General features: G+C 49.1%; 1 protein-coding gene and 1 long non-coding RNA gene across 3 annotated transcripts in view; one reads left to right on the top strand and one right to left on the bottom strand.

Moving 5' to 3' along the window:
• FBXO31 (F-box protein 31) overlaps positions 1 to 9,177 on the top strand; it is a 34,728-nt gene extending 25,551 nt beyond the window's left edge. For both annotated transcript variants that reach the window (XM_054588934.1, XM_054588932.1), the window contains 4 exons: positions 1,965 to 2,074; positions 2,698 to 2,851; positions 3,977 to 4,296; positions 6,914 to 9,177. In XM_054588934.1, the coding sequence (XP_054444909.1) occupies positions 1,965 to 2,074; positions 2,698 to 2,851; positions 3,977 to 4,296; positions 6,914 to 7,136 (807 nt within the window). In that variant the 3' untranslated portion in view covers positions 7,137 to 9,177. The remainder of the gene's footprint in view (positions 1 to 1,964; positions 2,075 to 2,697; positions 2,852 to 3,976; positions 4,297 to 6,913) is intronic.
• A 3,173-nt stretch (positions 9,178 to 12,350) lies between these two features.
• LOC129083055 (uncharacterized) lies at positions 12,351 to 15,973 on the bottom strand. Its single transcript, XR_008530463.1, has 2 exons — positions 15,725 to 15,973; positions 12,351 to 12,677 (listed from the first exon to the last, which is right to left on the bottom strand). It is a non-coding gene; the product is annotated as an uncharacterized LOC129083055 (long non-coding RNA).
• Between the last annotated feature and the right edge of the window lie 8,700 nt (positions 15,974 to 24,673).

The following is a 24,673-nucleotide window of genomic DNA, read 5'->3' as shown; positions in this document are numbered from 1 at the left end:
TTGACCTTTTCATGCAAAGTAAACAAGATTATGACTATTCACAAGCCATCTTCTCTTTGGCATTTAGCTCAAGTCTGATTATTCACCATGGCAACATTGAAATCCTTGTTCATTACTTGCACTTGCTTCCATTTTTATCTGTTATTTATCTATTAGGTTTTTTTAAGGGCCTTTCCTTCATGAAGGAAAAGGGCCTAAACCATTTAAGTGGAAGGTTTTGACTTTGGTGAAGTGAAAATTTTTAAATTGTTTTATGGTTATTGTTTTTTGTGATCTAAAAAACTTTGCCTTTCTTCAAGGGACAGAGAATCTCTCTCTTTTTAGTTTGGTAGCTTCACATGTTTAGGTGTGTAGACTCATCTTGAGTTATTTTTTGTATATGGTGTGAGGTAGGGATCATGATTCTTTTTCTCTATATGCATTTCCAGTTGTTGGAGCACCATTTGTGGAAAAGACTTTTCTTTCCCCACCGAGTAGTTAAGTCAGCTTTGTTGAAAATCAGAGGACCAGATAAATGTGGGACTTATTCCAGGCTGTCTGATTAGTTCTATTAATATATTTGTTAGTCTTTATGCTCATACCACTGTCTTGATTACTGTTGCCCTAGAGTAAGTCATAACATGAGCTAGTGTGTGTCCTTCAGCTTTATCCTTTTGCAAGATTGCTTTGGATGTTTAGGTTCTTTTCATTTCCCTAGGAATTTCAGAATAGGCTTGTCAGTTTCTAAAGAAAGGCTGGTCTGGTGGGGTTATGATTGACATTGAATCTGTAGGTCAGTTTGTATAGAACTGCTAACTTAATGCTGAGTGTTCCAGTCCATAGAGACCTCTGACTGTTGTTAGGCTTTACCTTCTCTCAGCAGTCTTGAGGTTTTCAGAGTGGAGGTCTTGCATATATTTTCTAATATTTATTTCCAAATCCTCTAGTTTGGTTTTGTTTTATTTTAGGCTATTATAAATAGGATTTAAATTTTTTATTTTACAATTTTGTGCTGTTAATATATAAAAATTCAGTTGATTTTATATATTGACTTTGTAGTTGTAATAGTTGTTTAGTCACTATAGTAATATTCTCTGCCAGATTTTGGGCAATAGACAGATTGTAACTCTTTTGTTGTTTTCATAAATTGCTTTTGCTTCTGTTTATAGAGCTAATTATAGATAATCATTAGAAACACTATATCAAGTTAGGAACTCAGTTCTCTGGATTAAGTTAAATGTGCAGAATCCAGCAACTAAGCACAAATATCCTTCACAGTGTTTGATTCCAAAATGAATTATTGAGCTTTGGAGACTCAGTGTTTATAAAAGCTCCCTTTTTTGCATATACTTAACATACAACAGAACTAGGAAGGCACATTTGAGAAAGGAAAATCCACTCACAGTCCCTTGACTCTGGCTATACCTACCATGGTCCTCATTGGCAGTCACAGAAGGCAACTCTGGCCAACTCGCCCAGCACGGGATTAGTGAGAGTCCTGCTGTGCCTACTGCTCTCTCAGAAGACTGTCAGAGGGGCTCAGAGGCTGTGCAGTGTCGAGCCAGCTCAGGGTAGACACCGCCTGTTTGCTGGGTGGGCACGAAGTGAGGTTCATGTGGCATTCCCTGGGAGCTCTGGGCGTGGATTGTGGCCCCAGCCTCACCTGAAGGGACCCTATCTGCCTGCTGCTTCCCCCGAAGTCGGGGCTCGTTGCTCTGGGAAAGCAGAGCCCCACACTTCTTGCTGGTGGCGCGCCTCCACAGGAAGGGAGACCAGGTGCTGGGAGACCAAACACGTGCAGGTTCCCATTCTCCCGCCCAGCCCCGTCTTCATGTGTCCACTGAGGTGGGTTCCTTTGTCAGAGGGGTGCCTGCAGCATCACCCACAACTATAAAAATGCTGCTTTGTCCACTCAGTGTCACAGAGAGCAGCCTCCCCGTGCCCCGGTGTCATGGTGGTTTTCATGATCTGTGTTCTCTTGGAAGGAGTTCCGAACGTGGCTGAGGGAAGAATGGGGGCGGACGCTGGAGGACATTTTCCATGAGCACATGCAGGAGCTTATCCTGATGAAGTTCATCTACACCAGTCAGTATGAGTAAGCGCAGCCCCCCCTGCGGGCACTGTGGGCACAGTCCCCCTCTGTGAGAGTATTGTGAGCTCAGTGCTTCCCTCCAGCTGCTGTGGCACAGTCCCCATGCCCGCCTCCTTGCCTCCCCCCGTACGTTTTCTGTCTTATTTATCATCACCATCCACCAGCAGGATGCCCTGGCGGCCCTCGTGTGTGTCTAACCTCGGGGTTGTCTTTCTACCTTCACCTGGGGCGGTTGCTTTACAACCTCTCTCTCCCTGGGCCTGTCCCTGCAGCCCCTGTGTAGCTCCTTTGCCATGTCTCCTGCATAGTCTTGGATTCCTGTCCCAGGGTGACACAGTAGGAGTGGCATTCCCTTCCCTCCACTGAGCTCCACGCCAGCGGTTTTGTGGTGCCTGGTAGGGTCACGTGAGGCCCTGTTAAGCCTTGTTGGAATCAGAGAAAGTGTGAGGGTGCTGTGTGCATGTGGGCGGGGTGAGCATGGCTCAGGTACGTGGGGTGCCCCTGCTCCCCACTCACCTGGCTGTGCTAGGCCGCCTGCCTTGCCCGCTCCCTGTAGTGGGCAGAGAGGCGTGGGCTCTGCTCTGCTGCAGCTCTGCGTGGCTCTCACACCACCCACTCCCCCACAGCAACTGCCTGACCTACCGCCGCATCTACCTCCCGCCCAGCCACCCGGATGACCTCATCAGGCCAGGCCTCTTCAAAGGCACCTATGGCAGCCACGGCCTGGAGATTGTCATGCTCAGCTTCCACGGGAAGCATGCCAGGGCCACGAAGATCACAGTAAGTCCTGGGGCTGCCAGGTGGGTCCAGCCCTGCGTGCACCTGTCAGGCCAGCCTTGGAGTAGCATGACTTGGGCTGCCCCCGGGCTCCTCGGAGGGGCCCAGACTGCAGCATCGCTTCTCCAGGGAGCTGATTGGGAATGCAGATCCTTAGGCCCCACCTGGACCCACCCAGCCAGGGTCTCAGGATGGTGAGCACTTCCGCTTTCCCACATTGAGATACCTGTGGAAGTTGTGGAAACACTGATGCCCTTGCCCTACCCTACAGATTCTCATTTAACAGGTGGGGGGCTGGGTAAGGGTTCTACAAGCTCCAAGGTGACCCCAAGGGCCACCACCATGGAGATCCCCTCTGGCAGCATACAGGTCCCACTGCCTGTCCTGGCCTCAGCAGCTTGTGAAAGCAACTGGAGGGTTGTTGAGTGGAGTAGGCCCTTTGTTGCCCTCTCCAGGGGCCCCCATTCACACTGTGCTCCCCTGTCATTTGCGTAGCTCGTTGGCTTGGGTTTCTGGCAGGTGCACTAAAGCCTCCTGAAGAAGCAACACCATGTCCTAGTCCTCACACAGCAATGCTTTTGAGCCTGTGTCCTCTGGGGTCCCTCCGCTTTTTGGAAAGCTCCTTGTGCATGGGAGCCTGGAGCCAGGGCTCTGCTGTGGGGATTTCGGCGTGCTCCTGGGGCTCACATGGGACTGCAGAGCCTGGGAGGACTCCTAGGGCTGAGGCTTAGCTTCTGCGTTCCAGGCAGACCTCTGCAGGCTGGCCTCTCAGGCAGGCTGGCCTCTGGCTGGCCCTGGGCAAGGGTGAAGTCCTCTAAACCTCGGTCTCCTCAACTGTCACACAAGCAAGTTGTCATCTGAGGTCTTTGAGTGCAGATGAGTCATTGTTTCCGTTACTAGTAGGTGCTGTCATTTTCTGGCCTCAAAGATCCCTTCACAGATGGGGACACCTGCTCTATGGGCTAATTTTTTAAGAGCTTCTAAAATATTTTTTCCTTCTCAAAAAAAAAAAAATATTTTTGCTTCTAAGTCAGTAGGAACACTAGTGTGAGCTTATCTGGCCAGCGGCAGGACCTAGGCTGGAGTGTGTTTCTGAGCCCTGCTGACCACCATCCACTTGCTCCACAGGGTGACCCCAATATTCCTGCGGGGCAGCAAACGGTAGAGATCAACCTCATGCACCGCATCCAGCTGCCCAACGTCGAGAACCTCTGCAACTTCAATGAGCTCTCCCGCATCGTCCTGGAGGTTCATGAGCAGGTGCGCCAGGAGCAGCAGCAGCAAGAAGACAGGACTGAGGACAGTGAGGGTGCCGGGCCACCCACTGAGAAGGCCTGGGAGTCCGGGGACAGAGGGGCTGCAGCTTTGAAAGAGCAGTCTGTCCAGTTCGTTCTGCCCGTGGGAGTGAGCTCAAGGAACGAGGACTACCCCCGAACCTGCAGGATGTGGTAAGGACATGCGGGTGGGTGAAGACTGGGCTTCAGGGTGGGCCTGGGCTCTGACCGGCTGGCGCAGGGGCTTTCTGCCCCAGAATGGGAGCCTCCGACAGCTTGGTCCAAGCCCCAGCTCAGACCCAAAAACATGGCACACTTTCCTAGGCTGAACAGTCAGCTGTCACACCCCCTTGGGGAGCCTCAGACTGGGGTTATTGGAACTACCAGGCATAAAGACTCCCCCTAGAATGCCTTGTGTCACATAATTACTCGGGTGAAAGGAATACGAGGCAGGATGTGAGGCAGCACTGCAGCAGACAGTGAGGAGAAGGACTCTTCCCCCAGCGCACACCTCTCCATGTAGAAAGCCTGCTCGGAGCTCCCCCGGATGTCCTTGTAGGTAAGGCCTGTCGTGGGTTCTCCATTCATGTCCTAAAGGAAGTAGTTCTGCAGTCAGATCATTATTTCTTCCTGTGATTTCTCCCCTCCCTCCCTCCCTCCCTTCCTTTCTTCCTCATTTCTGTTACTTCTATGCCCTCCTCAGCTACTTTGAGCTGGTGCCTAATTGGCCACCAGAGTGAACCTCAGCCCAGACAGCATGTGGAGAGGGGCTGGCATTGCCGCTTCCCTCCGTACAGAGGTCAGGATCCCTGATCTTGGGCCAAGGCCTCCCCCAGGCCGCCAGCCTCTCGCCTGACTTGCTGTTCCTACGGTTTTTTCTCTGGCCTCTACTTTCAGCCACTTGAACCCAGCCCTGCCATTCAGGCCATTCCCTGGTAGATGTATCATGAGATCCTTGCCCCAGTTTCCTATACTTTAGGGCTATTTAACTTTAACTAAAATCAGTAAAATTAAAAATTCAGGTCCTCAGCTGCACTGGCCACAAGGGCTCAGTAGCCACACGTGGCTGATGGCTACCATATTGCACATGCAGGTGAGAACATTCCATCATTGCAGAAAGTTCTCCTGTGCAGTTGCCTTAGTGGATATTCTGAAGGAGTAATCTGTCAGCTTCCTGGCATTACACCTAAGTCTCCACCTTTTTCAAGTTATGTATGAAGGTTTGTTTCCCTCTGCCTCTGGGCTGACTGCTGTGTCATGTGCCTTCAGCTGTCTAAGCGGTATCTACACACAGACCACCAGTGTGCACGCCAAGCTCCCTGAAAGGGAAAGGGATTTAGGTACCTGTGTAGGCTTGGCAGAAAAATTGAGTACATTTTCTCCTTGTTATACAATTATGATAAAAGTAACTGAATTTGGTTTTTCCAGAGGGAGGCATTCAAATGGCATTCCAATATTATTTCACCTGATGTAAATTTTTCATAAAGTTTTTAAAATTTTAAAAGTACAGTTCACATACAATATTCTCTTAGTTTTAGGTATATAGCATAGTAACTCGACATCTATATTCCTTACACTGTGATCACCAGAGTACATCTCTAGTAACCATCTGTCACCATACAAAGTAATTAGGATAATGTTGACTATTTGCCCTATGCTGCATATGACATGCCTGTTTGAAAGGCCATAGAAGGAAAAGGCTCTGTTTTTCCTGTAAAACTTAACTCGTAGCGCGTGGCCAGCCAGGAGCCGGTAGCAGATCACCAGCCTGCTGGGGCTTGCCAGTCTAGAAGTCTGATCCAGCCCCCTGGCAGAGTCCCAGGGTGATCTTCCCCCCTGTGCTGAATATCAGGGGCCCCACAGCTTGGGGGGCCTGCTGTGCTCCTTCCCTATCTGATTTGTGTGTCTGCGAGGCTTTGTCACAGCACTGGTGCAGGAGACATTTGCTGTGTGTTCTCTGAATCTAGGAGGCATTTGTTTGCCTCCCTGTGCGCTGCAGTGCTTTTATTCCCACCCGGGAAACCCTCTGAACCACAGGCTGCTCTCCCCTCTCCCACCCAGCAGAGTATCAGTGTGGTGGAAGGAGGTGGGGGCCTCGGGCACCATTCCATGTGCTGGGAGCATCAGGCCAGCCCCAACTTCCCGTCACTGGCAGAAGCACCAAGTTGTTTGTAAGAAAGACAAATGTATTTCGGCCTGATGTAGATCTCAAAAGTTGGCCATATAGGTATTTGAAAGTTCTACCTTCTGAGTTAAAGTCAGTTGCATGCCAGTCAGTCTTTATTGATTATATTTGAAGTGTTCATATGATGGCCTAACTACCCTGCGAATTAAGATTTTTGTGACCTGGGCCTGCATGATGAAAAGACATCATCCTAGGGACAGGGGTGTGAGGCGGGGCTGCCTGAGAGCCTCCTTCCGTAGTTGAGTGAGGTGGTAGAAATCAGCAGCTGGCGGGGTGAGCCCAGCCTTATGGGGCAAGCGCTACACGCCCCCTCACACGCTCCGTAAGTGAACATCCATCCCCCGCTCACCGAAGCCCTGCCCCTCCACTGCCACGGCTCGGTGCGCTGGACGTTGAGCATTGTGCAGGGGCTCCATGAGGACAGGCTCTCTTTGGGTGCCTGCTGATTCTTAGCTGCTTGCTTCCAAAGAACGAAAAGCGGCTTGAGTGGGATAAAAGGGTTTTAGAGCACTCCAGGATGACACGGTGATTGACTGGGGCCAGTGGAGTTCCTGAAAGCCCCTCTCACTCTTCTCTCCCGTGTGTTTTTCTTCTTTCTTTGTTCAGTTTCTATGGTACAGGCCTCATCGCCGACCATGGCTTCACCAGCCCTGAGCGCACCCCCGGGGTCTTCATCCTGTTCGACGAGGACCGCTTTGGGTTCATCTGGCTGGAGCTGAAATCCTTCAGCCTGTACAGCAGAGTCCAGGCCACCTTCCGGAATGCAGATGCTCCATCCCCACAGGCCTTCGAGGAGATGCTCAAGAACATTCAGTCCCTGACCTCCTGACGGCCCCTTTCCCTGCCAGGGGCGGCTCCAGAGCCCGTAGCCTGGGAAGAGCAGCAGCATGCACTTTTGAGATTCAACCTTCTGACCAGAACACCCACCTTCTTGTAGGCGCCTCGGCCCGGCCACCTGAAACGCTTTCTATAGAGGGTGCTGCATAGGCCTGCACATTTGTCAGTAGCTGATGGGGAAGCTGAGCTGAGCATGTCTTATAACAAAACAAAAAAAGAATTGGAGAAACTGAGTTTGTCTTTGGCTCACTGACGATTTTCTAGGGAAAACAAAATCCTCCAGGGAAGTTCCTGACATAGCTCAGTCTCTTGATTTAAGGGGTCCAGTGTGCGGGGTGCCAACTCTACCTTTTGCTCCGCAGGAAGCAAATGAAAGTGGCCATGGGCCTGTGAGGGCCCTTTGAGGGCCCAGGTGAGGCGAACTTCCGTGCGGCCTGGGCAGGTGGGGAGCAGTGTGTGTGGAAAGGCAGCTCTAGAGAATTGGGGGTGTCAGTCTCAAGACTGAGGACTGGATTCCTATTTCTCCCCCCGCCTTTTTTTTTTGCATTGTTTTATTTCTGTTTTATTTTTGTTGTCTCTTTTTTCTTTTGTTTTGTTTTTTCCACATTTTTTGTGAATTCCCATTTCTCTACTGACTCACTTGGATTTTGGACAAAAGCGTTTCATCCTCATCTCAGTTTCTGAATCAGGGAAATGGGGCTAGCGATACGGGTCACTAGAGAATGTCACTGTGGGCCTTTGAGCAGCACAGAGGCCCTGTGACCACCCCTGGTCCTGGTGCCCGGGCAGCATCTGATATGCTTGCCCTGGCCTCTCTAGGTTGAAAACCTTCCCTGCAGCCAGTTCTAGTCAGTACTCACGGTGCACTCCCCGCCACCAACACACGCATGCTTTGATGTTAGATTCCCAAACTGCAGCCACGTGTCCCAGGACTGGGTCAGAGCTACGTCTTTTTATGGCCCTGCGTTTATTTCATCTGCACTGTGTACACTGGCGCTGTTCTGGGAAGTGTTGAAGCATCAGAAGTGTGACGGTGCAGCCCCTTCACAGATGAGAGGGCAGCTTTCTAGAAAAGTCACACTGCATCAGGGTGCACTTTCGAGACCAGAACCTTCCTGCATGGTGACCCTGGTAGTGATTCTTCTATTGGCATTGTGCCCATGTTGGGCTGACAACTGCATTTGGGGACCACCCCCTCCCAAGGTCCCCGATCTCAGCGTCTCCTGCAGAATGGAGCCCTAAATGTGTGCTGGCCTCCAAGAATGTTTCGGCTCCCCCTCCAGCCCGCAGAGAGCCCTCTCCACACTACCTGCCCAGGAGTGCGCTTTATGGAGGGCTGGGCAGAGTTTTGTCCCTTCGTTGCTTGTCTTTGTTGGCTGGATTGTGATGAGTGCGAGGATCCCCAGGGAAGGGGGCAGCTGTGTGGTGCCTTCAGACAGAGACCAATCTGAGCTGTCTCATGCAATGTGTCCTCTGTTTTCCTGATTAATTTTTTCTTTGGCCTTTTTTTTTTTTTTTTTTTAATAAAAAATTCCCCACTACCCTAACTGCAGTTCATTTAGCAACTCTGACCTCCTTTTGCTTCCCAGTGGCACAATCAACAGGCTCTGGGACACACTCCCTCAATGGCCAACTGGCCCTCCTGGGAGGTTCTGTGGAGACCCGGAGAGGCAAATGGAGAAGGTGAGGTCCCACCTGGGCAGCCGCGGGGTTCAGCTGCCCAACATTATCAGCTGAATCTCATCAGGGATGCATGCCCAGGGCGTACCTTCCAGATCCTTCTAGCAGGTCCTGCAGTCGAGTTGAGTCATGGTCCCAGTTTCCACATCTTCTGCAGGACTGAGCCTACAAGCGTCGTCACTGCTTCTGTCTTGCGGTACGACTTTTTTCTCATGCCAAATGTGGCCAGCCCTGAACTGTGCGTGTTAACTATGGCCATGAAGCTTTGAGGAAAATGAAGAAGGAAAACTGGGCATGCCAGCTCTTGTTCTCTAAGTTTCACCACTGTTTAAATAAAATTAAGAAAATGCCTATTTTACCCAGAGCCTGAGGCTCGCTGTAGGGGACTTCATTCTGATCTGAGGCCTCCCCTAAGCATTGTAAAGTGCACACGGATCAAAGATGAGCACTTCTGATTATAAAGCAATCTCAAATCTGAACGATGTAACCTGCCCCTGGCGTTGGGGTCTATATGTCGTTTCTACTAATACTGACTACAATAGCCCTCAGTTGTAGGTTGTTGGCTGTGTTCACATTAACTCTGCCTCTGGTGTGAGGTGAAGCCCCAAAGTCTGTGGGGTCCGTCCATCTGGCAGTGGCCCGCAGTGATGCCAGGCAGGGCCAGCAGCTCAGAGTATGTGTTGTTCTCCCACTCTGATGTGTCCTTTGTTTCCAGCTCTGCAGGTGAATGTGCAGGGACCCAACACCAGCTGGCTTTCCTTGGTCATGGGAATGGTCGGGCAGCTTGTTAGAACTTGTTGCATGAATTAACTTCCAATGAACTAACCAGACCTGAATGACCCACTTTAGGGACCAGCAGTGCCCTTGTAATGCTTGATTTGGGGAAGGTGGCAGGTGGGCCTAGGAGGACCCGTAGACACATTTCAAACGTTGGCATCACCTTCACGCCACATTGCTGCTGTGAGGTTGGGTAAGGTGAGTCTGTTACGTGGACTGGAAGAAACAGCTGTATCTGCATACTCAAGTGTGCTCTGTTCTCTGCTACTCACCGGAAGAGGATGTCATTGGAGGTTTCTTCTGTATTGGGCTGGATGCTCATTGCATGAGACTGTTGCAAATGAATTTTTTCCCAACTATGTGACATGGGTCTGGCCATATATCCACTTATATTTGCCTGTCCAGCTCAGACTGCCAGGATCTACAGCTGAGTGTGAGCAGGTCTGAAGGCCTCTTGGCAGTGGGAGAGTTTCCAACTCCTTTTGCAGTTGAGACTGGCACCTCCCTCCCTGACCACGTGCCGGGTCTGGGCGTCTGGCTCACTGGCTGGTGCTCACTGCCACAGCTGCCCTGCTCCTTTCCTCCCTCACCCTCCCATCCCCACACCAGGCAGCTCAGGACCAGGCACGTCCACCTGGCCAGCATGGGGGGCCAGCGGCGCCCACAGTGGTCTGACCAGCTAGATGCAGGCAGGCCTCCATTCCCACTAGCCCAGGAGTCTAGTTGACCTGACAGGCTTTCTGTTTCACTGAGAACTTGAAGTTGACTGCTGTAGCCCAGGCAGCCAGGAGCCCTTGCTTAGCCAGCTCATTCTCTGCACCCTGAGGACACTTATTTGGGGCTGGATTTCAGTGTGTAGGTTGCCCGTGTTTTCTCGCACTGCCAGAGTGTCACTCGTTAGTATTCTTAAGCAGTGATGGAGAGGAACACAAACCTGCTCAGTCTCTGTCATTTGGTGAATTTGGTCACAGGTATCTTGGAATTTCCTGGGTTCCTTGTGGCCATGGTGTCTGGTGTATAGACTCTGAGCAGCCCAAGGTATGGCTCAGAGCTTCGAGAAAGCAGTCATATTCTCTTGGAACCTTATATTTTGTTCACTACCTTCATGTTCCATCTGTTAGGAGTGCTATGAATGTCCTCATATAACCCTGACCTGGCTTGAGGAGAAAACACCCCGATTCATGGGCTATCCCAGTGTTAACAGAGGCTAACCCCTCTGTCTTTATTTTTGGGAGAGGATCTAGAACATAATTTGACTAAATGCTCTCAGAAGTATTTAAAGAGTTGAAGAAAACCACTGTTGGATAGGACAAGGATCTCAAGATCTGTGCAGTTCTTACTATTACTAAATGCTATTCTTGCTGAGTGTTAAAATGTAACAGTATTTTTCAGAGGCAGCTGTAAAGGATGAGCTTAATCAGAACCCAGCCTGATATGGTTAGCCAACTGCCAAGAAGAAATGAACATGCACTTGACCAAACAGTGCATACAAGCAATGGCTAAGCCTCCCTTGGGGGAGACAATTTTGGATGTGAATCTGTCTTGTTCACTTGCTGCCAGTAAATGAGACTAGCCATGCATAACCACATCTCCCTCTTGAATAGACCACCTAAGTGACAAACGCCTTAAATTTGGTAACACCACAGTGCCATCAGTTTGCCTGACACTGTCATTGGGAATGAGATGTGCACACGTGTGCTTGTGCTCACACAGGCAGAGCACACGGCACCCTTTGGGCATTGTGAGGACCGGGGATCTGCCTCTGAGCCCTGGGAGCTCCTGGAGACTTCGGATTAGAAGATGGCTCTGGCTGCCAATGTGAGAAGGGACTGCAGGTGAAGAAGGTGGGGGGAGATGTCTCCCAGGAGGCTGCTTTGGGGATTCTGGTAAGGGTTGACACGGTCTGAACCCTGGGAAGTGAGAAGACTCTGGGTGAAGAGTGGATGAGAAGAGCTGATGCCGCTTTTGCCCCTGTGTGCCACTGGCCCCAATGTAGTCTCAGGGGACCGGTCTGCTAATGGCATAGTCCTGGAGCCCCTCACAGAGCCACCATGACCACTCCGTAGACAACAGGTGCCTGTGATACTGATGGGCTGTCCAGAGCGCTGGGAGCAGGCTGAGGACGGAGAACAGGAAGGGGCTCCAGGGCACGATGGTAAACAGAGGGGCCAAGGCAAGGTAGTGCAAGTGCAAGGGGGGCATTGTCAGGTAACGGAGCGTATCCACCCCACCTGACCCAGGGCAAGATGGCGGACAGAAGGAAGTCCTTAGACTGTGCATGTGCAAGGTTAGCAAGATAATTGGATAAGAGGGGAAAAGCCCTTCTATCCCCTTTCGTGCGAGATTCAGGGTAAGACCAGGGGAAAGCCAGAACATGCACAAATAGAAGTTAAAATGGTGACGGGAGGTGCTGACCGAGGTGTCAGTGTAGCCAGGGAAGAGAAAGGACTGTTTGGGAGGTGGACCCACCCAAAGCATAAAAAAAATCTGGTCCCTCCCTAGCTGATACATATCCAGGGGAATGAAGAAATGCTCTTGCTCACCTAATGAATGCACAGGCTGGTGTGTTTGTGGGACCTTGTGGCCCTAGAAGCCACATGGCCTATGGTGGCACTGGCCCCACATGCTGGAACAAGAGAGGCTGAAGCCTGGCAGCAGCCAGGAACAAGCTAAGCTACCAGGTTGACTGCTGTCCTGTGGGTCCCAAAGGACAGTACTTTAAATGGGAGCAGGAACTCTGGACTCTGTCTTATTTTTTAAAAGATTTTATTTTTAGAAAGAGGGGAAAGGAGGGAAAAAGAGGAGAGAAACAATCTATGCGAGAGAAACATTCAGTTGCCTCTTGTATGTGCCCCAACCAGGACCAAACCCGTAACCCAGGCATGTGTTCTGACCAAGAATCAAACTGGTGACCTTTTACTTTGCTGGTTGACACCAAACCACCTGAGCCACACCGGTCAGGGTGGACTCTGTCTTTTGTTTTGGTTTTGCTGAAGACAGCTGAGTTTTGTCCAGGTTTTGTGGAGGAAATGGGCTTTGAAACAAGAGTCTGCCATTCTCCCAGATTGTGCAGCATCTGAAAAAAAACAAAACAAAACAAAACCAACCAACCAACCAACCATGTTTCTTTTCTCACCAGGCTCTGCCCCTAGAGTCTGCCTTTTGGTGGCTGTGGGCAGCTGAACTCCACTTTGGTTGGGTAACACCTTTGGTTAGGATAGCTCAGGGCAGCTGCCATCCTAACCCGGAAATCCAGGCAGCAGAGGAGGAATTCACAGGACACTGTTGTTCAGACAGCCATTCAGAGAGTGTCTGCTGAGTACTATGTGGACCGGCCAGGAGGCAGGCGAGGACCTAGACCCAATTCTTGTCCTCTCCTCTGGCTCCCTGCAGGATGCAGGATGAAGATGGAAGTTGGCTGAGCCCAGTGGATGCTCCTCATCACCACAGAGCTTCTCTCTGTTCCCACTGTTCCATGGTTGTATTGGAAGGCAAGCTTCCACTGATCGCCATAGGCAAGTGAGACACTTCTCAGAACCCTTCTTCTCCTAGAGGATGCTGGTGATCTCAGGAGAGTGCTAGGATGTGAGTCCTTGGTGTATGTGTGGGCGGGGGGCGGGCGATGGGGGGAGCTGAGGGGACGGTGTGATGGTGTCAGAGGCATTTGAAAACGAATAGACTCAGAACCTGGCTGGCTGGCTTGGGCTACGCCCCTTTCACAGTGCTCTGATGACAGGAGGGGCATGATGGTGGGTTCCTTGTTTCTCAGCAGATGGCAGGAGCACCCAATGAAGAAGAAGAAAGACCAAGACGCTGAAGTTATACAGCTCATTGAAGAGAGAATTCTAGAATGTCACAGCCTGGGAGGCAAGGAAACTTTTGATCCCAGGAAAGGGTAAGAGTTTGACAGCAGAGTCTCACAGGATGATGTCCACTAGTGGGGACCAGGCACATGACACAGAAATCCCCCAGTAAGGAACATGAAATTTTAAAAATTAGAGTTCTTATTTAGATTTTATGTTAAAATTATGTTGTAACTTAACCCACAGGGCTTAGATTTGTAGAGCTCCTTTTCTGTGCCTGTGGTGGGTGTTAGGCTGAGCGCAGACTAAATGCAAGTCCTCCTCGTGCTCTCATGCAGGGACCCTTGGTTGGTGAACACACTGCACATCTGCACCATGACTCAGGGACTCATAGAGCCCTCGCTCTGCTCCCTCTCTCCTTACCGGGGAACTCTGGAAACAAGAGCCAGCACAGAAACGTTTGGACAGTAACAGGCTTCTCTGGTCCCACTTCCTTCCCCAGAGACCGTGGCAATGAGCCGACCTTTGCTTAAAGTAGGAAGGGAAAGGGAAGTAGGAGGCGGTTACAATTCTGCCACAGTCAGGTAGCGATGGTTGATGTGCCTGGCTCTCCAGCGCCTTTCATGCTGTCTTACCTGATCTCAAACTTCCTGTGGGATAGGTTCTGTGGTTATCACTGCTGACGAAACTGAGGCTTGGAAAAGTTAGGAGACTTGCCTGATACAGTGAGTAAGAGGCAGGGCGAGGATTGGGATCAGGCCCCTTGTTATTCTGAACACTTGGGGCGGGGAGGTGGGGGTCTCCTTCAGATCACCAGCTGGTGTGGTGGTGGATTTGCTATCCCAGCTTTGAACATCATACAGGTGGAATCACATGCACATTTTGGGGTTTGGCTTCTTTGTCCATGTGCTTCATTCATCTACTTTGTTGTGGGCTGCAACTGTGTGTTCTTTTCATTGTCACATGGGGAATACGCCATTCATTTTTTAAGAAAATTTTTCTCCTATGGACATTTGGGTCGTTTCCAGTTTGGAGCTGTTAACAGAAGATTGCTGTGGATATTTTGCCCATGTCTTCTGGTGGACATTTCTCTTGGGTCTACACTTGGGCAAGAAACAGCTTTGTCATCAAGTGTTCATGTTGAGGTTTTGTAACACTGCCAGTTTGCCAACATGATTGTATTTACTTCATGAGCAATGTATGGGGATTCCACCTGCCACTTCCTCAAAAACCTGGTATCTTCAGTTCTTTTAATTTTAGTCATTCCGGATGGGGATGGAGACAGTAATGAGCTATTGACATGAAAAGGGCAGGACAGTGTCCCAGTAGTAATGGCCGGACTTCCAGGGGGCATGAGCTTGTCCTCTATAGTATAGCCATGTTCTGGTGGGCCCAAGAGAACTAAAACAGCAGGGTAGCCAGGAGTGCTCCGAAGTGGGCAGGAACAGGACAGCTACCTGCAAAGAACATTCCAGGCTAATGATGAGATTCCTGGGTAATTTTGTCATTAGCTATGAAGAGACCAGTGATGACTTTTATAAACACACAGATATAGGGGGTAAGGTTCCAGATATTTAGCAGCTAATATGGTAGGGGCACTGCCCAAACAGCACAGGTGCCGGCCACAAGAGCACGCACATGGGTTCTGGCTTACACACTCAGTCCCTCTCACAGGTCACCACCTTAATGGTTAAATAGCAGAGCCAAGAAAGCTGAGCAGTGCCTGCGAGCACCGTTTGCTCCCTGGTTAGAACACAGCGCACTGGGGTGTTGCCCACCAGGGCTACAGTTCCTTTTATGATAGTTTGGGCAAATATTGATATCAAGAGTATTCAAGTCATCATGAAAATAGTGCAAAGTGTGTAAAAACGCATTTCCAAGAAATACAAATAGAAGTTTGTGACCAACTAAAGGAACATATTGAGACAATGCATTTGGTTTTACGAAAATATAAAGACATAATCCTGTTTTCAATTTAGCAGCTGTCCAGGCATGCACCTGCACACGGGAGTGAGTGGAGGGAAGGGAGACTAAGAGGCGGAGGAAAAGTGGCCAAAGGGTTCAAAACAGCAGCAGGAACTTCAGGTTGACAGCTGTTTTGAATTCCATGGCCTTTTAAACCTCAGGTTGCTCAAGCAATACACATTTCTCTGAAAATCACAATTTGAGCCCATCGGTAGGGGCGTCAGATTCAGCAAGTGAAATGCACAGTTAAATATGAATTTCATTAAAACGACTTATAATTTTAAATACAAGTATATGCCAAATCATGCGTGTGATACACTCATGCCGAGATGCTGCCTGGTTCTGTGAAACCAACCTTTGGAACGCGTCTGCGAGACCCTGTAAGGCCGCGGGTCCCACCTCCTCTCCTTCCAGGGAACAGACCCACCCCCGCACTAGGCTGGGGCGCCCCGGGAGCAATCTATCAGAAGTGGTGAGCAGGCATTGCCAGTGTGGGCAGGTGGGCTTCTCCGGCTGACGCCCACCAGGGAGAGCCCGCAGGGTGGGACAAACAAGGACCAGGGTGCTCGTCCCACCAGCGCCGTTCTGACCTCCTTTCCAACCCAGGACTACCCCCGCCCCCGACGCTAAACCCCGAGGGCAGTTCCACCAGGACCCAATCAGCCGCCATCTAAGTGCACATGCCTGGGAGGCAGCGCTTTATTGGCTGGAGACCCACCAATCAGCGGGGCTGAGCGCGGTGCACAGAGCGGTGGTGGAGCCGGAAGGGCGGGTCTCGGAGCCCCGGGGAAGGAAGAGGGACTTGTGGTCCCCGGCCTGCGAGGTGGAGGGGCGGGGACGACATGTGGGTCTTTGTGTGTGTGTACAGAAAACAGCAATTTCTTGTTTCACCGAAAATGTCCGGGGAAGGTCTTCCGGCACGGATGTATCCAGGTGCTCAAGAGCTGTGGTCAAGGACTGACCGTCTGCATCTCTCAGCTTTGCGTTCTTGTCTACTGGATTTTCCCCTGGAGGCAAATGACCACCCAGACCTCTACAGGCCTACATCCTCAGCAGAAATGAGGGTTGTCTTTACCAGTAATTATAGCACGAAGTGCCTTGGACTGACTTGGTTGATGAAACCGTTCCGAATCAATCCCTGAAATGAGCTGGGCCAAACTTTCCCGCCTGGCGAGTCGGGGGTTTCAGCCCATTTAAACTAAGGGAACTGAGATGGGCGCGGTCCCCCAAGGAAACAGCAACGCTGTCACTACCAGCGGGCTGCTTGGGTGCTGTGCAGGGTAATGTGCCGCATCTTCTGTGTTTTCAAATATTAGCTGGATGAGTTGCACTCAATGACCTGAAGCCATTGCTGTAATAAAAGAGCAATAATAATTATGCTAATAATGAAACACAAAAACACTTGTATCACTCTTGTGGTTTCCATATTACAAAACACTTCTGACACATTCCATTTATGCCCATGGGAGACTCCATATGACCAACATTCTACAATTTGGGGAAGACAATGAGGAAGAGTAACCCAGAGTCTTGTCATCCCAGAGACAAAGCACCCAGGTTTTTATGCTGGAAGTAATTTAATTAAATGTGCATTGCTGACAAGGTTTTTCTTCAGTATTCTAGGTAAGCGTGGGGGTGGCTGATAAAGCATCATAGGTGTTGTGTTTGGCAGCTCCATGTTTTACAAAGTTCTCACCAGGCTGGAATGTTCCTGTCTTTCCCAAAGGGCCTCGCACGAGTTTAGCTGGAGTGTGCCTGAGCAAGCAGGTTCAGGAATGCAGGATTCCGAAATAATCCAACTCCAGGGAACCCCCAGACATTAGCACATGATCCCGCACACACCTTCTGTTATCATCACTGTGCCCCCCTTCTTAGGCTTAGGAGGATGACCCCTGCCGCCCCTGATGTTTAATGATAGGAACCAGTTCCAGGAAGGCTGACCCAGGTTATCACTCCTGTCCCCAATTTACACAGAGCCCAGAGCTTTCAAAGACTTCCTTTTCTTCTTTTCTAGGAAGAGCAAATTTCAAACCTTTGGGAAAGATCTTTCGGTAAGGAAAGCAACCCCTCAGGTACTCTACCCCAACCCCGACACACTCCTGTGGGGTGGGGAGAGCAGAGAATGTGTGTCTAGAAGCAGCATCTCGTGAGAGGATGTATCATCCACAGGAGTCCGTGGTTGTAGGTGCCCTCACCGAGCCCCTAAAATCTCTATGTAGGGTCACCCACTGCCTATCCCTAGACCCCAGTTCCTCATGACACTTTGAGACAGGTATTCAGGAGGCCAGGGAGAACCAACGCTGCCCTGTAGAGTATCTGCTGTGGGCGTCAGCGCCTTCATCTGCCCCTGAAGAGGAGGACTTCCCATCTCCTTCCTGCCTGTAGGTGTGGGGATGATCACATGGGATCGATGTGGAAGTCTTTGCCAATGGAAAGCTCTGTATGCAGATTGACACATAACCACAAAAAGAGCAATCATTTCCCCACTAGAGTTGATTGTACTTCCCCACTTTTCAGAGCCAGAACTTGAGACTTGCTCATGATAATGCAGCAGTTGCTAAATCTGTGTACAGTTGCTAAGTCTGGACATACGTATACGCCACCACAATTGAGACACAACCCTGAAGGGTTCCTTATGCCCCTTTGTCACTCCCATCTAACTCTCCCTGCCCTGCCTTCGTTCCCCGGCAACCTCTCACCTGTTTCTGTTGCTCTAGATTCGTTCACATTTTCTTGAATTTTATATAAATGGAATCATATAATATATACTTTTTTTGGTCTGTCTCCTTTCACTCAGCACAGTTATTTTTGAGATTCATCCACGTGGTTGTGTGTATCAATAGTTCATTCCTTTTTACTGCTGATTAGTGTTCCCATTATGTGAATGGACTACAGTTTATCCATTTGTTGAGTGAAGGACATTTGGATCACTTGCAGAAGTTTTGTCTGTTATAAATAAAGCTGCTATGAACATTTGTGTACAAGTCTTTGTATTGTATGAACATGACTTCATTTTTCTTGGGTAAATGCCTAGGAGGGGAAATGCTGGATCATATGGTAGGTGTATACTATCAACTGTGTTTCCAAAGTGTTTGTGTCATTTTACATCCCCACCAGTAGCATAAAGTTCAAGTTTCTCCATATCCTCACTAACACTTGGTTTGGTCAGTCTTTTAAGTTCTAGTTATTTTAATAGGTGCGTATCTCATTATGGTTTTAATTAGTAATTCTGTTATGACATATGGTGACATCTCTTCATATGATTTTGCATGTCTTATCTGATGTCTAAGTGTCTGTTCAGATAGTTTGTCCATTTAGAAAAAATGGGCTGTTTGTTTATTACTGAGTTTTGAGAGTCCTTTATATATTCTGGGTGCAAGTTCTTTATCTGATATTCAATGAGCCAATATTTTCTCCATGCCTTTATATATTCTGGGTGCAAGTTCTTTATCTGATATTCAATGAGCCAATATTTTCTCCATGCCTTTATATATTCTGGGTGCAAGTTCTTTATCTGATATTCAATGAGCCAATATTTTCTCAATGCCTTTGGCTTATGTCTTTATTCTCTTAATTTTTCAAAGAGCATAGAAGTTTTAAATTTTGATGAAGTCCAACTTATCAGTTTGACCTTTTTCTAGATCTTGTTTAGGTGTGCCCACCCCTAGGAAGCAGTGGATTATGCTTTCTAAGCATTTCTAGAAGTTTTTGCCTAACCTACGATCAGAAAGATTTCTTCCAAGTTTTCTTTTGGAAGTTTTATAGTTTACAGTTTGTGTTAGTTCCTGTGGTCCATTTCAAGTTAATTTTTGCATATGGTACGAGGTGTGTATTGAGTTAGTTTTTTTGCATATAGATGTCTTGTTGCTGTAACATTACACAAGTTCTATCCAGAAGGTATCCAGCCATGAAAAATACGAAAAATAAAGACATATATTAAAGAAGATACAAGATAAAAGAAACATTGTACATGGGACAATGATGCCTCAGTCCCCTTCAAAGTAGGCACCTTGTGACCTCACACAGTTCTCCCAATCAGCATCAGCTGCCCCGTTGTATTTTCCTAAATCTCAGTGATGGTCTGAAATCTCTTCCCTTTCAAAGGTGATTTTAATTTGGGAAAAGCCAGAAGTCGCAGGGCACCAAATCTGGGCTGTAAGGAGGCTGAGTGATACGATGTTTTGCCAAAAATCTCTGCATGAGACATGATGCATGAACCAGCACATTGTTGTGATGAAGCTGCCAATCACCAGTTACCCATAGCTGAGGCCTTCTGAATCATGGGAATAGATTCCATGGAGGAATGTTCCAGCTTAACATAATCACCACGCTGTTGTTCATGTCCATGAGTTCTTTTTCTTTGGGCTCCATCCTGACCCCTCCTAACCTCCCCATCCACACTGCCCGCCGCCCCTGGAGCTGTCTCCTGCTCTGTATCTATGAGTCTGTTTCTATTTTCCTTGTTAGTTCAGTTTGTTCATCAGATTCCACATAGGAGTGAAATCATATGGTACTTATCTTTCTCTGACTGGCTTATTTCACTTACTGTATGTCCTTCAAGTCCATCCATACTGTCACAAAGGGTAAAATTTTCTTCTTTTTATGGCCAAGTAGAATTCCATTGTGTAAATGTACCACATCTACTGATGGGCACTTGGGTTGCTTCCAAATCTTGGCAATTGTAAATAATGCTGTTATGAACACAGGGTGCATATATTCTTTTGAATTAGCATTTCAGTTTTCTTCATATAAATTCCCAGAAGTAGAATTGCTGGGTCAAAAGGGAGTCCATTTTGTATTTCGTATTTTTGATGACATTGTTTTTAAAATTCAATTTATGATTGCTCATTGTATTTAGAAATACTATTGATTTTTGCATTTTAATTTTATTCCACAATTTGCTAAACTCATTTATTCTGGTAGCTTTTTTTTTGTAGATTATATCAGATTTTCTGCATAGACGATCATGTCACCTGCAGATAGAAATGGTTTTATTTTGTCCTTTTTAACCTAGATGCTTTTAACTTAGTTTTCTTGCCTGGTACAGTGGCTAGAACTTCCAGTACACTGTTTAATAGAGTGGGGAGAATGACATCCTTATCTTTTTCCTGATCTTAAAGGGTTTTCGCCATTAATTATGATGTTAGCTGTAAGGTTAAATGCCCTTATTGGGCAGAGAAAGTTCCTTTTGTATTCCTAGTTTGCCAAGAGCTTTTATCAGAAATGAATGCTGGATTTTACCTTTGTTTATTGAGATCATCATACAGTTTTTCTTTTTTGGTTTGTTAATACAATGAATTACATTGATAAGTTTTCAAAAATTAAACCAGCCATTCCTAGGATAAACCTGATTTAATCATGATGTACTATACTTTTGACATGATTAGAATTTTTGCATCTGTATTCATGAGGAATATTGGTCTGAACTTTTCTCATAGCACCTTTGTTTAGGGTAATGCCAGCTTTGTAAAATGAATTGGGAAGTATACCACCATTTTTCTGAAAGACTTTGTGTAAAATTGGCTGTATTTCTTTTTTGAGTGTTTGGTAGACCAAATTTGCCAGTAAAGCCATGTGGGCCTGGGGCTTCCTTTGTGGGAAGGTTTTAACTACAAATTTAATTTATTTCATAGATAAGAGCTATTTAGGTTATCTATTTCTTCTTGAGTAAGCTTTAGTAGTTTATGTCTTTCAGGGAATTTGTCCATTAAGTCTTGTTGAATTTATTGGCATAATGTTGTTCATAATATTCTCTTATTGCCCTTTTAATATCGGTTGAATCTGTAATGATGCCATCTCTCTCACTTCTTGTTTTTTAATAGACTCTCAAAGAAGGGATCAGTGACAAGATACCTAGGTCATTCTGTTCTAGGCAGTGATGAAAGCCTTCGGTCATTGTATCATTTAAAGTTGGGTAGCGTAGTTATTATCACACCCCTGTAACAGGTAAACTGAGGTCCAAAGGGGGACAGAGCTTGCCCAAGGTCACAGAGTCAGTCCATAGCAGGTCAGGGATTAGGACCCAGGTCTCTGGCTCTGAGTCCAGTCCCCACTGAGGTGTGCAGCTGGGACCAGGAAGGAGGTGGCTCTAAGCAGGATGGAAGGAATGTGGCAGGGTGCCAGCATGTCCCACCACGGTGACTCCTAGCTGGTCTCTGTGCCTCCATCCTCTCTAGCTCTGACTGTCCATTTTCTGCTCTGGAGCCCCGCGAGTTTTAGAGCCATGGATCTGGTCCTGTCACTCCCCAGGGGTTTCCCACTTTTCTCAGAATATCGACCCCACTGCCTGACACAACTGCTGGGTCCTTGCTGATCGTACCTCTGCCTGGCTCCCCAGCCCCCTTCTGCGTGCCCCGGGGCCTCCTATTCCCCAGCGGCTCCGGTTCCATCAGAGAGTAGGTGTTAGGTTGCTAGTATAGAAAACTGACTGACAGTGGTTTTATCCAGTGTCTTTTTTTTAAAAAAAAATATTTTATCTATTTATTTTTATACAGAGGGGAAGGAAGGGAGAAAGAGAGGGAGAGAAATATCAGTGTGTGGTTGCCTTTTGTGTGCTCCCCACTGGGGACTTGGTCTGCAACCCAGGCATGTGCCCGGACTAGGAATCAAACTGCGATTCTTTGGTTCACAGGCCAGTGTTTATCCAGTATTTTTGACAGAAGAAGAGTCTTTCAGGGTCGGTTTTATGGCTTAATGGTGTCTTCAAGACCCAGCTTCTTTTCATCTGTCAGCTCAGAGTGTTGGCGCCGTCACCACTAATGTTTCCAGACAGTGGCTGCGAGTCTCCCTCTTCCACCACAGTGCGCATGGCAGGAAGTTCATAGGAGGGCACAGAAAGCTTACTCTCTCATCCTCTTTCTTATCAGGGACAAAAAATTCCCAAATATTTTTCTTGGGGTTGCGCTACTGTCCAATGAGCATGCAGTGAGGACAGTACTAAAAATAAAAAATAAAATGTTCCCAGAAACCCCAGTCAACTTCGCTTTCATCCCTTTGACTTCACCCCAGACCCGTTCCTGGCAAAGCCCCACCTGGCTGATGCTGATCACGTGGGATAGGACACTGTGCCCCTTAGCAAAATTGGGTTCTTTTAACAAGAGGGAGGAAATGATCGCTGTACAGACAAACTATAAGGTCTGCCCCCTAAGCTAGTTCTGTGATCCACATCCTTGAGGGCCCTTAAGTCAGCACCTGCTCTTCTGCCGCCTTCGCCACCTAGTCAGCCCCCTGGGACTCGGCTCAGTGACACTTTCTCAGAAAGCTTCCTCTGGCTTGGAATGCTTTCCCGTCTCAGTCTGCTCCCCAGCACCCCGGCATTTATTATTTCTCGCAGATGGTGAGGCGGAGTGACCCCCGTGGGCCAGGTGGGGCTTTATGTGCTTCTAGCACAGCGCCTGCCTCGGAGCATGCACTCGGCAAGTGCTTAGCGGACTGCGTAGAAATGGCCGGTGTCCCCTTCCTGCCAGGCAAAAGGGTCACAGGCGAGGGGTGTCCATGCTGCGGTGGCAAGAGGTACAGAGGTGGGGGAGGGGCCCGAGCGCTCCAGGCCTTGCTCGGTCTTCTCCTTTGCACGAGCCCTGGGGTCCCGCAGCCCTTGCCCGGCAGAGCCACCTGCGCTGTGTAGGACGTCTCTCACAGGCTGCCTGGCGCTCCTAGTGGCCTGGGGGCATCCGCGGGGTCACTCAGAAGCAATTTTTATTATTTTCTATAATGTGTGAGCTGAGCACATGGTTGGAAATTGGGCCATACAAAGGTCACTCAGAAGCAATTTTTATTATTTTCTATAATGTGTGAGCTGAGTACATGGTTGGAAATCAGGCATACAAAGGGCATACAATAGGTGTCTACCTACTTCTTCCCCCCGCCCCGGCCCCCTTTCTTGTTGCCTGGCCCCTCCTGCAAGGATTTCTGGTGCTCTGCCCTTTCACCAGTGATGTATGACAAGCCACCCGAACTCCTGGCTTGAAACAGCAGTCACTGTTACTACTTGTGTGTCTGAGGAGGCCTCTGCTGGGCAGCTGAGCCCCACGTGGCCCTGATCTCGGGCCGGGTGGGCTTGCTCAGGCGTGGTCTCCTAGTGGCAATGACAGGAGTGAGGGCAGCTGGAGACCTGCCAGGATCTCTTGGCCCAGGTCCAGTCTGGCTGCTGACCTCCCTCCTCCTCCTGCTGCCAAGCCCGTGCCTGGTCGAACCAAAGCTGAGGGCGGGGTCACCGTGTCCCTGCTGGGAGGAACTGCAGAGTCACGTGGCAAAGGGGAGGCTGCAGGGAGGGATGAAGAATTGGGTATGACCCACCACAACTCATCTACAAGCACCACAACACTTATATTCTTTTAAAACTGCAAATGGTAGCGTGATGTGCTTACAAGGCCACACTTCCCATTTAATACCATGTGCTGACAGCCTGGACCACCTTGTTGTTTTCAAAGGCCACGCTGTTTCCTCTTGTCTCCTTGTCCTGTCATTTATTGTTCCTTATTGGTGGGCATTCAGGCTGTTTGGTCACAACAGCCAAAGCAGCAATGAGTGTTCTGAGCACACATTTTGCAAGTGCACGCAAGTGCCCCTGGGATACAGTCCCAGCAGTGGATTGCTGAATCAGAGACAGTCATTTGAGACTCTGATATTGTCAAAATGCTAGCGGAGCGCTCTGTGTGGCTGGGAATGCTGAGGCTTGGAGGGGCTGAACGTTGTGCCCAAGTGCTGCTCCTGCAGGCCACCAGGCCCAGCACAGAGCCAGGTCTCTGCCTCCGACCTGTGTGTCCTGTGTGCCCTGCCCCTGCAGGTGGTGGGTCGCAGGGCCACAGAGAGCATGGAGGTGCTGGTGCCTCCGGCCCCAGACTGTCATGAAGGGGGCGCCTGCTCCCTCAGCTGGGGGGTGGTTGTGCTTGTGGGAGGCATGTCGAGAGGAGCCCACCAGGCTCTGTCCCTGAGGCTGTTTGGGGCACAGCCCCACCCTCCTTTGGACCTTCTCTTCCCCTCCTCTGTTAGATCCAAAAGATGGTTCCGGTGGATATTCCTGAAGCCACCAAGGCGTGCCCCTGCCCAAGTCGCCGCTTTGGGGGCCGCTTCCCTGTGCCTAGGGGTCAGGCTGTGATGCCCTACTGGGTGCCTGGGGTCTTAACGACTTACAAAAAGGTAAGAGGGAGGCTTTTACAGCAGCGAGGACTCAGAGCGAGTGTGGGCCTTGGGAGGGACCCAGAGGTGAGGGGCGGAGGGTGCTGGGCTCTTATTCCACAGAGGCCTCCACTGGTGTCCTGCGGGGAGGGGTCCTCTGAAAGCCACGGCAAAGGGGCCCAGAGGC

This window comes from Pteronotus mesoamericanus, unplaced genomic scaffold (assembly GCF_021234165.1).
Source record: "Pteronotus mesoamericanus isolate MK-2021 breed Mesoamerican mustached bat unplaced genomic scaffold, CSHL_Meso_final scaffold_165, whole genome shotgun sequence".
NCBI lineage: Eukaryota > Metazoa > Chordata > Mammalia > Chiroptera > Mormoopidae > Pteronotus > Pteronotus mesoamericanus.
This window is presented reverse-complemented; position numbering and strand designations above follow the sequence as displayed.